This window comes from Bubalus bubalis, chromosome 3, assembly GCF_019923935.1.
Source record: "Bubalus bubalis isolate 160015118507 breed Murrah chromosome 3, NDDB_SH_1, whole genome shotgun sequence".
In the NCBI taxonomy this organism is placed as follows: Eukaryota; Metazoa; Chordata; class Mammalia; order Artiodactyla; family Bovidae; genus Bubalus; species Bubalus bubalis.
This window is the reverse complement of record NC_059159.1, coordinates 71,089,732-71,102,016: the sequence shown is the minus strand read 5'-3', so window position 1 is coordinate 71,102,016 and position 12,285 is coordinate 71,089,732. Positions and strand designations below refer to the sequence as shown.

The following is a 12,285-nucleotide window of genomic DNA, read 5'->3' as shown; positions in this document are numbered from 1 at the left end:
CCAGATACACATTCTTTGCAACTATTTAAAACTACGATTAAAAACATTATAGACGTGTTATGTGAGAAAGTATCAGTCCAGTTCAGTTCAGTCGCGTCTGACTCTTGGCGACCCCATGAATCACAGCACACCAGGCCTCCCTGTCCACCACCAACTCCCAGAGTTCATCAGACTCACATCCATTGAGTCAGTGGTGCCATCCAACCATCTTATCCTCTATCGTCCCCTTCTCCTCCTGCCCTCAATCTTTTCCACCATCAAGGTCTTTTCAAATGAGTCAGTTCTTCGCATCAGGTGGCCAATGTATTGTAGTTTCAGCTTCAACATCAGTCCTTCCAATGAACACCCAGGACTGATTTCCTTTAGGATGGACTGGTTGGATCTCCTTGCAGTCCAAGGGACTCTCAAGAGTCTTCTCCAACACCACAGTTCAAAAGCATCAATTGGTGCTCAGCTTTCTTTATAGTCCAACTCTCACATCCATACATGACCACTGGAAAAACCATAGCCTTGACTAGACGGACCTTTGTTGGCAAAGTAATGCCTCTGCTTTTGAATATGCTGTCTAGGTTGGTCATAACTTTCCTTCCAAGGAATGTCTTTTACTGTTTTTCAAATTGCCTCAGAGGCTCTGGGAGCAAAAAAGTTTGAAGATCCTTGTCCTAAACCATACCTTTGTGGATGACAGGCTAGCAGCATCCCAATTTATTTCCAAAAATATTTAAAATCACAAGGAACAAAATATCTGACAGAAGTAAAAAGCATTTCTTAAAACCATGAGGTAAGTCCACCAAAAAGCCAAGCTGAGTCATACGTTCACTACTTGAGATAGGATAATTTTAAAAAATAAAAATTTAAAGACTATGGAGTTTTCTTGTGTCCCACAAAGAAATAAGGGTTATTTCTAAAAGTTTTGCAAGATTCTATGAAGAAAATAGTTTGGAATCTGTTTAGTTGAAAGGCAAACTGTGTAATTAGGTAAGCAATCTTAAAGAACTAAAAATATTATAGCAGAAAAATAGGTTACCAGGTTATTCTGTCAGTTTTAATTCAAGTAATATGACCAAAAATTCATCTGGATGAAGATACTGTATTTACCAGAAATGATTTGGCAGAAAAATGATCTCAGCTCTCTAGGTCCCTGGCCAGGTTTTCCCTTAAAGGAATATTCTAAAGGCTTTTCAGTACTCGGACTGGCAGTTAGCAAGGCCTGGTTTGAATTGTACTGAGCTAACCCGGAGACCAGAAAAGGCAATGGCACCCCACTCCAGTACTCTTGCCTGGAAAATCCCATGGACGGAAGAGCCTGGTAGACTGCAGTCTATGGGGTCACTAAGAGTCAGACACGACTGAGCGACTTCACTTTCACTTTTCACTTTCATGCATTGGAGAAGGAAATGGCAACCCAGTCCAGTGTTCTTGCCTGGAGAATCCCAGGGACGGGGGAGCCTGGTGGGCTGCCGTCTATGGGGTCGCACAGAGTCGGACATGACTGAAGTGACTTAGCAGCAGCAGCAGCAACCCGGAGACAGAGCTGATAGCACCGTACCTATCACAGGGAGACAGCACCCTCTAGTGGTCTTGAGGTAAGTCCACGGGTGGACGGAGTTTAGAGTTGGGGCACTGTGCCCAAGGGACATTTGGCGATATCAGGAGATATTTTTGTAATAACGAGGGACAGGGTGCAAATGGTGTCCAGTGGATAGCGGTCAAGGATGCTGCTAATCATCCTAAATGCAGAGGACGTGCCTCACAGCAAAGAATGATCTGGCCCAAAACATCAGCAGTGCCATGGCTGAGAAAGGCTTTACAGGCTCTTGCAATAATCCACAGGAAATACCAGCTGCTCAGACCATGCTGGTTACAGTGTAGGTGACAAGAGGAAGTCAGGGTCTGCGTATATTTTAGAGGCAGAACTGACAACAGTTCTTTCGCTGGAACAACTAGAAGGATGAAGCTGACATCAACTGAACTGGGGAAGATGGTGGATAAAACAGGTTGTGGGGTATGTGGGTCCAACAGTTTACAGGGTGGGAGTTGGGGAGGTGCAGAATTGAAGTTTGGACATGTTGAGCTCCGGAAGTTGAGGAAACCCTGATGAAGATACTGAGCAGGGGGCTCAATACAAGTCTGGGGTTCAGGAGAGAGAGTGAAGCAGTAGAGAGAAGTGTGGCAATGGTCACCACGTTCCCCTGGGAGACCAGATGGCGTAATAAGAGAGTGCAGATGGAAGATGCAAAAGGCCTGAACTGCAAGACCCCGGACACTGTAAGGCTGGATAAGGGAACTGCAGCAGAGAAATGCAAACCAAGTAAACTGATCTTGTCATTCTCAAACTCTTAACGGGGAGAAAAAGCCTCCGCTTACGACTAATGTTAATTCAATGCGAGTACCCGGAAATGTAAACAGAAATGACTGTGATAGCTATAAGCAGTTAACTTTCAGATATGACACTAACAGTAAAAAAAAAAAAAAAGTTGATAAAAATATTTTATATTGAGATTCAGTTCAGTTCAGTCACTCAGTTGGGTCTAATGGATAAAAAGCAAAGGTTTCCCCACCTGCTGTTTCCTGCCCATGGCAAGTGTTCAGCTGGGCCAGAAGCTGGTTAAAATCATCTTGATGAGCAATCCAGTTATCCTGAAAAATAGCAAAAAATCAATTGGAGGCAAACCTGTTATCTACCTACGCTGAGATAAGATATATATTGGAATCAAGGAAATCTGTGAATTTTTAAATGTTTCACCAAAATATTGCTTTATAAATTTGAATGAAGAAGAAATAGTATCAATTTGAACTGTAATTTATCTATTTGTTGTTGTGTCCAACTCTTTTGCGACCCCATGGACTGCAGACCACCAGTCCCCAGTCCATGGGGTTTCCCAGGCTAGCATACTGGAGTGGGCTGCCATCTCCTTCTCCAGGCGATCTTCTCGACCCAGGGATCAAATCTCAGTCTCCTGCCCTTGCAGGCAAATACTATACTACTGAGCCCCTGAGCATCTTGGAAGCTTAAGCCCTGATTTCAAATGTGGGTAACTTATCAAGTCAACTTATAGTCAAATAAACAGCAGGCAACCTTTGTGTTAAATATTAAAATAAAGCAAAGCAAAGATTTTTTTTTTCACACTAAGGGAAAATTATGTAGGTTAAAGGAAAAAAACAGGGATAGATTTGAGAGCTCTTTGCTTTGCTTTTTTGAGCCTATCTGCCAATTCTATTTGCTTACATCCATCCCAATTTGAGAAAACACCACTGGGGAAGGTTGGGGGAAGGGCTCCAAGTCCCCCAAATCAATTAGCACCCACTGATAAGGTGCTCAGTTAGTAACTTAATCATAATAAAGACAATCTGACTTTAAAACAGAATGAGCATCTCCAGAATAATATCAACTTGCAGGGTTTCCCTTTAGGAATTTACCTCATAGGTACTTTTCAAAGAATGCTTAAATATGTTTACCTTTGAAAATGTTCAAGCCTATTGAATAGGCAATGCTTCTCCTAAAAAATTAAGTATATCTCTATATCCACCTCTAAAAAGATACCTGCAAAAATCAACATTATGTAAAGTCTTTTTAAAAAATTGTCCACGGTGTGTTTATTAATTGATGAAAATACAGAAGATATTGCTACGCACTCCAACTACTAAGCGTGTGCATTGTGAACCTTCTGAAGTACTGGTCTTGGATTTTGTCAGATGGTTACAGCAATTGTTTCAGTTTTATTGAGATATAACTGACATAAAACATTGTATTAGTTTTAGGTATACAACATGATGATTTGACAAATGTATAAACTCTTCCTTTAGTGGCTTAAGCTTTCAGCTGTTAGCCCAAACAATCTTAGCTGTTCCAGTCCACCACTCCGAGCACCTGAACAAAGCAAAGTAATCCAGTCCACCTAAAGTCATTCCTCAGATTTTCTACCAGATTCTGTTGGCTGCAAAAATGTATGAACAAAGCTTTCGGTTTAGATGCTTTCTTTTTTTTTTTTTCTAGAGGGAGAGAAGCAGTTAGCACTGATAATGGCCCGCATATAGTAAGACAAAAATCTTTCTAAAGTGAGCAACGATACTAAGAATGAAAGGCAGGGCAAGCCATGAACTTTTAATTACAGAGTCACATTTGCAAAGTGTTAGTGTTTACTAGGAAATGTGACTTATCTCAACTGCTATACACCAACAGTCAGAAACAGACAATGGGACAAGAAAAGAACGGTACTCTCTTGCAGTATTTCCGAAACAAAATGCCACCAATTTTAGCAACATAAGCTAATATTCCAACAGAGGTCAAGATGAAAATTCCTCTCTGTCCTGAAGTGCAAAAAAAAAAAACAAAACACTTTTTGCAGAGTTCAGCAATAAGGCTACTTGGAATCTTTTATGCATAAGCAACAAGGCAAAATGACTGCATGTTACATGATGCACAGAAGCTTAGTCACTGGCTTGTTATCCAAAACATGGACTGTACATTCTTGAACAGCTTAAAACTGATCAATCAACTTGACTCGATTAATTTTTTTTTTTTTTACACTGACAAAAATAACAATGATGCAAGGAAACCCCCCAGCAGACACGCTGTTGCTCACTTCGTTATTGATAGTAGCTCCTAGTCCCAGGTGGTTATTTTTGACTTGAACTTTAATATGATCAGTGGCTCCTTGCTCCTGAGCCCCTAAACCCTGTGGAGATTAAGCATAAACAGAGTTAGCATTTTCATCAGGTAGAAAAAGAAATTACCTCTCTCTTCCTTCATTAACTGATTCATCACTCACATTAGAAGGCTTTACCCTTGTGCTCAAAGAGGACAGTCTAGTGGAGTCTTTCAAGATATGTCTGTAACACCAAGGATGTACTTACAGTGCCGTGCTGGGCTAAGTCGCTTCAGTCGCGTCCAACTCTTTGAGAACCTGTGGGCTGTAGGCCCCCAGGCTCCCCTGTCCGTGGGATTCTCCAGGCGAGAATCCTGGAGTGGGTTGCCATGACCTCCTCCAGGGGATCTTTCGACCCAAATATCAGATCTGTGTGTCTTATGTCACCGGCACGGGCAGGTGAGTTCTTTACCACTAGCGCCACCTGGGAAGCCCTGCACTCACAGTGAAAGTGAAGTCGCTCAGTCGTGTCCCACTCTTTGCGACCCCATGGACTGTAGCCTACCAGGCTCCTCTGTCCATGGGATTTTCCAGGCAAGAGTACTGAAGTGGGTTGCCATTTCCTTCTCCAGGGGATCTTCCCAACCCAGGGATTGAACCCGGGTCTCCTGCATTACAAGCAGACACTTTACCACCTGAGCCACCAGGGAATGCCAATTCTTCAACCTGAGGCTCGCTTTAAAGACCATGGAAACACTAAAAAGAACATGCCTTTTCTTGATGCGCAAAAGCAGAATGCTACTACCAAACTAACAGAAGCCCATCAGAGGCATTACAAGTCCATGGCACTTTCCATTAAATAATTCTACAAAACAACCCTGAGGAAGGGGATCCCAAGTCCCTCGCATCATTAACACTCATTTGTCCCTGAGCACCTAGTGTACTAAAAGTCACCCAAGGTGGCTCTAATACAGTGGATGGAGAAAAAAAATAAGAGATATAAAGGGACCACATCTCAAGGACCTCGGACATTATGGGAGGAATTTGGATTCTACTGTTGTTGTTTTGTTGGCCATGCCCCATGGCTTGCAGGATCTTAGTTTCCCAGACCGGGATTGAACCCGTGCCCTTGACAGCGAAAGTGCGAGTCCTAATCAAGGACTGCCATGGAATTTCCAAATTTTATTTCTTTAAAGCAACGGGAAATCACTGAGCTTTTAAGCAAAGGAATGACATGATCTAATTTCTATATCCTAAAAGCTCACAATGGCTGCTGTAGGGCAAATGGCCCAGAGAAGGAAAAGAAGGGAGGCAGGGAAGCAGCTGAGAGGCCGCTGTGCTGATCAGGACAGGCAGTGGTGGTGGCTTGTCCAGGACAGGGCCTGCAGGGAGGAACGGGGACCGGAGGGGCAGGAAGTGAGTGACGTGGCGGAACCAAGCACCACTGCCAGGTTTCTGGCTTAAGTAAATAAACCCTTGACAGGGTATATTGGCAAAAATGAGGAAACCTTGAGAAGAAAAAGATTTGGGAGGGATCAAAAAGTTTTACAATAAAAATAATCAACTTAAGATGCTAACTCAAGTAAAAATGCCAAGCAGGCTGATGAACTTATAACCTTGGAGCTCAAAGGACAGACTTGAATCTGGACTAGATATAAAAAAGTGACAACTCTCAGAATTTAGGTAATTCAAAGCGTGGCACGGAATGAATGAGCTCACCCAAGCCGAGGACAGAAAAGGGCCTGGGGCTGAACCCCAAGGAATTCCAAAGCTCAAGAGTCTAGAGGAGGAAGAGCCAGCAACACATTTCGGGGTGGTTGGTAAAGCAGAGGGGAAAACCAGGACAGAGGGCAGTATTGTGGAAGCCAAGCAGGGGTAGTCGATGACATCCAATGCTGCTAAGGGTTAAAGTGATGTAAGAACCAAAAAAGGATCCATTGGGTTTGGAAATAAGATCTTTAAAGACCTTGGCAAGAATTGTTTAAGTATAGAGATGTCAGCAGAAGCCCTATTTGAGTAAGGAATAAATGAAATGTGAGGAAAAATAGAAAATGTTTAGTCCAGTTATAAGGGTGAATAAAACTTTAAGCAACATAAAACTCTGACGGTTAAGTGTGATTCCAATGCAACCAACTAAAAGGCGCCATCTACGAAAATCAGAGCAGGTTAAACAATAAACAAAGACAGCTGGCATTTATGTTCAATTCTAATTTTACTATCGCAACGTCTTTAAAATTTAGTTATTTTTCCAAAATCACTTATTGATCCAAAATAAATTTCTACCAGTCTCCTAACAAAGATATATTCTCCTGATCTATAATCTCTCTGTATGGCTCCAATTCCTTTGCTCTTCTTCAAGATACCTTTCCTTTAGACCACCCCATCTTCTCTAGCATCCTCTGGCCAAACTTGGAGTCATCATTACTCCACGCAGTGTTTCTTGGATCCACAGCCCACTTCTGCTTCCGTCGACCTGTTAATGACAAAGTATCACATCAGCAGCTTATCTTTCAAACCCAGAAAACACCTCACAAACACACGCATCTATGGCATACACATGAGACTTCTATAAATGCAACATACACTGTTTTATTAGACACAGATATCAGATTCGGCATCCACTGGGACATAGTATCAGCTTGGATCATTTATCCTGGTTTCCTCAAACATTCTATAATCTGAACATACAAATTGATCTTGGAAAAGTGAAATAAAAATGTTTCAAATGTGACAAATCGAAATACGTGATGTACCATCAATCGGGCCTTCCATTCAGCGATCGGCAGCGACGTAAGGCACCTGTGACACCAAGGTCACCATCAGCAGGCATCACACACACGGTCAGTGCCAGATGCATCCATATACTCTCAGCTTTCACAGTAACCCAATGAGGGGAGGCAGTCTGATCTCTACTTTTCAGATGAGAAAATCTGAGGCCTTCAGGAGGCATGTGCCTAATACCCCCAAGCAAGGACCAGAGTCTTTATACAAACCAAGGTCCTACCAACTCCAAACCTTACATTCTTAATCCATAGCACACAACTGTCATGACCTTGGGGAGAATCAACCTACAGATACTAATCGAGACCTACAGATAACTAATCTCACTGAAACACCCTATAGCCATATGTGACCCCTTCTCTGAACTCACACGATAAATTCCCTGTTTCTTTTCTTTCGCATTTATTTAGCACTCCTCTCAGAGAAGACAATGGCACCCCACTCCAGTACTCTTGCCTGGAAAATCCCATGGATGGAGGAGCCTGGTGGGCTGCAGTCCAGGGGGTCGCTAAGAGTCGGACACGACTGAGTGACTTCACTTTCACGTCTCACTTTCATTCATTGGAGAAGGAAATGGCAACCCACTCCAGTGTTCTTGCCTGGAGAATCCCAGGGACGGGGGAGCCTGGTGGGCTGCCGTCTATGGGGTCGCACAGAGTCGGACACGACTGAAGCGACGCAGCAGCAGCAGCAGCAGCAGCACTCCTCGGTATTACAGTTCTTTATATCCATCTCTTATGTTTGTTATGTTGCCATAAGCTCTTTAAGGCTCATATCTATGTTCTTATTCTTTCTTATGCTTCACTGCATTTGCCCATAGCAGGCATTCAGGAAAAACATGATTGAATACATGAATGACTGAGAAACAAAGAAAAAGGAGGGAAGGAAGAAGAAAGGCAACAAGAAAAGGGGAAAGGGAAACAAGGAAGATAACTGAATTGAGGAAACTGCTTTGAGTCCCTACAAGTTGTTTTTGTTTTTTAATGTATATAGCTAACTGACCATTAGAAACTCAAACTTACCACTACACTTTTAAGGAAAATTACAGCAGAGAAAAAGGACTCCAGAAGTTGATTACACAAGCATATGAAACCCAAAAGTAAACAGTGGCCAAGTGGGAAATCTGGAGGTCAAATGTCATCATCATGTACCTGTTGCATCAATGGAAGCAGAGTACCAACAGCGGCTCATGCCTCAGCAGTGTCCTAATTGATTCACTGCACGTAAAACCAATACAGAGATTCTTAACCATCCACACGGTAGCAGAAATAGGTAAACCTTTACAGGCATGCAGGCAGAAAAAGACCACTTAAAAAGGAAAATGAGCTGGGCTCAGATGTATCATGTTTCACAGGGAAAGGGGGACCCCAAAACGCTACTAAGGTGACTAAGTTACCACTTTACTTATCTTAGTAAATACACAGCCTCACGTTGCCTCTGCTAACGAACAGCATATGAGATGAGCCTGGCTAACTAGGGCTCTCTCTGCAAGGCTGCTTCCAGATGCATGTTGGAGCGCATGTCTCCAAACTAGCGTCGGCCAGGGGTCTCTGACCGGGGCTTGTGTAAAAGAGACATTTTTGAGAATGACTGTGCCCACCCTCTGCAATAAAGACGGCATACAGTTTATGTCACAAACGCATATACTATAATCCTGGCACAAGAGAGTGGAGAGTCGGCCGAGGTCAGCTTTTCTTCCCCAGGGGAATGGCAGGTATCTCCAACCAACAGAGTGCACGCATATGCGCTCAGTTGTGTCCGACTCTGTGCGACCCCATGGACTGTAGCCCACCAGGCTCCTCTGTTCAATGGATTTCCCAGGCAAGAATACTGGGGTAGGTTGCCATTTCCCTCTCCAGGCAATCTTCCCAACCCAAGGATCAAACCTGCATCTCTTGTGTCTCCTGCACTGCAGGCAGATTCTTTACCAGTGTACCACCTGGAAAGCAATGGAGTAGGGTAGTGTTTCCCAAATAAGGATGTTAAATGCAGGGGAGGACTCAGGATAGAGTGTCCTGAATCTGCAGAATCACACTTTGGGATGAAGGGGGTAACCATCCTCTAGCAGGGACTCCTCCTATATGTAGATCTAGCCAGATATTTTCAGGGTAACCCCAACATACAACCCTGCACACAAGAGGTGCCAGGTCAATTCACTCCACGCCCAGGACCACAAAGTTTATGCCAGGATTCAGCTTACCGTGAGAAGTGTTTTGAGAGCCAAGAGCCAGGGGCAAAGTTTTGTCTTTTTTTTTTTTCCCGCCCAAAGACATTTTCAGACATTCAAGACCTCAAAAAATATATCCTCCATCCATGTATTCTTATAAAAACATTTTTTGAGACATAGATTAAGGCATAGATTAATCTTGACATAGAGTCAAGATTAAGGAAACAGCAGTATAAAATTGTAATGCGATGACCATTAAAATCTGTTAATGATAGCACTGTCATTTGATTAGAAAATGTAATAATTACAAGTGTCAAAAACTGGTCCTAATAAAACGTGGGTCTAAGACTCCAAATTAAAGACTGAGAAGTAAGCGTGATAAATGAAATTTTTCTCTTATGTTTCGGTAGGCTAGATTTCTTACCTTAAATAGGGGAATATCAATAAAATATATTTTACAATTAGAGAAATGCAGGATAAAGGGTTTTTGAGAAACATAAAGAAAACTACTAGATTTTTAAAACAGGAATAGATGCCTGGGAAGATAAAAGAGAACACAATCTAGTCCATATGGCAAGGGAAAACAAAGGAAACAGCATACTTACTGAAGTGAAAATATTAAGGTTCATCAGCGGGAAAAAGTAGGTTACAAAACTGTATCTACAGAATTATTACAATTGTATAAACTATCAGAGAAAATAATTGCTGGGTAGTGAAATGGCGGCGGGCTGGGATTTCTCTAAGCTTCTGTTTTCTCACTTCTAAAACAAGAACACCAGTCCTAAGTGTCTAATCACAGGGGATGTCACTAATTTACTAAATCATATTAAAAGGCAACACAAAATATTGGGTTGGCCAAAGTATAGGGTGTGGAAAACACTTGAGTGAACTTTTGGGCCAACCCGATGTTATCTATTATTATGCCAAAGATTTGAAAACCTGGAGCCATGGGGTTGGGGGGAGAACTGAAAATACTCTCTTGAAATCCTGCAGTCTGAATTTCTGATGTCCACAGGTGGCACCGCGCATCCGTACTTTGAACTATTTCACATTCACCATCTCACTGACTTTCTTAAGACAACCTAGTGGTGACTGCAATCAAAGATGTTTTTAATCGCCCCAGAGAAACTGACCCTGGAAAGAGACATAAATGGACAGCAGAGCTAGGGCCAATGTTTCCACGTACACGCTGAACTAAGTGTACATCGGAGAATATTAAAACCAGAAGAGATTAAGCCACGCTGGTTATACAGATGAAGAAACAGGGCCCACAGGGTCACACGAACACATACATACTCCGTTCCGTAAGTCCTTATTTAAAAAACAATAGTAGTCTGCTGACCCTAGTGACAAGAATGTAAAGAAACAGCGACAACTAGATCGATTTTGTCACTTTCTACCTCAATGACTCGGGGTGAGTTATTTTCCTCTGAATCTCAACTTCTGCCCCTGTAAAATTTGAATGGTGTCCTACCCACTTAGTTTCGTGCTCCCATTCCTCCACCTCTTTAGATGAGAGGATGCCGACAGCATTTATTTCATGGAGTCCCTGTGTAGTTGCTGTTGGTCCGTTAAATAAGCTGTTTCTGGTTCTTGTTCACTAAACACTTTCAAAGGGACCGGCCGGCTTTTCAGGACCAAAGCATGACTGCCCTCTGGTGGCCGGTAGCCTTAACTACAGGTGCCATTCAAAAGTTAAAAAGCCGGTCCAAAGGAAGGAAATTGACGAACTTTACAAAATAATAGTGAATGTCAAAGGCAAACCCAAGCACCGCTGGTGTTGCGGCCAACACTCCTCTCAAAGAAGGCTGTTACTAATTCCAACTACCAAAGTCACAACCACCACGATAATATTTAGAATCACTCATTAGCCCTGCCTCCCCTAAAAAACACGAACTTCCAAGTGTTTACTGCTTCTAAGCTCTTGGCTTTTCTTTTTCTTGATTCAATACATCTTCAAGGACGGGGTTTCACTGCTGGCCCAACAACTTCTTTTTAGCCAGAGGACGCTGAGGCCTGGGGAAGTAAGAGTTCAGGTTCCCCAAACCAGAGTCCTGACCCTCCACTGGAACCCACCGCCCACGTGTCCAGGTTTGACAGCGAAGACAAGCGTCCCAAGTGGACACTCGGTCTTATCAGCAGACCTGTAGCTAACTTTGGAGGAAGGCTGAGCTGGGAAATCTCCGCGGCAGCCAGGAAGAGCCGAGATGGGCTTCCAGGACGCCGTCCCCCGGCCCCCTCCGGCCCCCTGCGCGCCGCCGGCCACCGGGTCACCCGGAACCTTCACTCTAGGGCCGATCAAACCTCCGCGCCCACCACTCACGCTCAGCCAGCATCGACATGTCGCCGAGCCTGTGACGCTGCGGATCTCGGGACCTGAACGACAGCAATTACCGCAAGGCCGACAAGAGGAGAAGCTGAAACTACCGGACTCGCACGCCGGGGAAACGGCAGCGGCGGGGAGCGCACTCTGATGACGTCAGCGAGGCGCGACTGGCTCCTGAACCGCGCGGCGGCGAGTGGGCGGGGTGCAGGCAGCGTAGCACTCTGCCTTTGGGAGGATACTGGGTAGACTAAAGGTTTCCAAGGCTTGTTTCAACTTCTGCGATCCGTGTGTCTGTGATATATCTATGAGCAACATCCGCTAAAAAGAATCGTTATAAGTTTGGGTTTTTTTTTTTTTAATTACAGAATCTTGATATTTTTAAATTGTCAGCTGGAAGTTCTGGTGGTTCAGACGGTAAAGAA

At 43.5% G+C, this 12,285-nt stretch overlaps 1 protein-coding gene and 1 non-coding gene across 5 annotated transcripts in view; both read right to left on the bottom strand.

Moving 5' to 3' along the window:
* PINX1 (PIN2 (TERF1) interacting telomerase inhibitor 1) overlaps positions 1–12,018 on the bottom strand; it is a 62,776-nt gene extending 50,758 nt beyond the window's left edge. The window contains exons 1-5 of one of the 4 annotated variants that reach the window (XM_044939706.2): positions 11,861–12,005; positions 7,343–7,388; positions 6,953–7,062; positions 4,587–4,679; positions 2,562–2,640 (exon numbers count right to left, since the gene is read on the bottom strand). In XM_044939706.2, the coding sequence (XP_044795641.1) occupies positions 2,562–2,640; positions 4,587–4,679; positions 6,953–7,062; positions 7,343–7,361 (301 nt within the window). In that variant the 5' untranslated portion in view covers positions 7,362–7,388; positions 11,861–12,005. Of the gene's footprint in view, positions 1–2,561; positions 2,641–4,586; positions 4,680–6,952; positions 7,063–7,342; positions 7,389–11,681; positions 11,839–11,860 lie in introns of those variants that run through there. The other 3 variants (XM_025281350.3, XM_006064318.4, XM_044939707.2) reach the window with 3 other exon arrangements.
* TRNAY-GUA lies at positions 5,228–5,299 on the bottom strand. The gene has a single exon. It is a non-coding gene; the product is annotated as a tRNA-Tyr (tRNA).
* Positions 12,019–12,285: the final 267 nt, after the last annotated feature.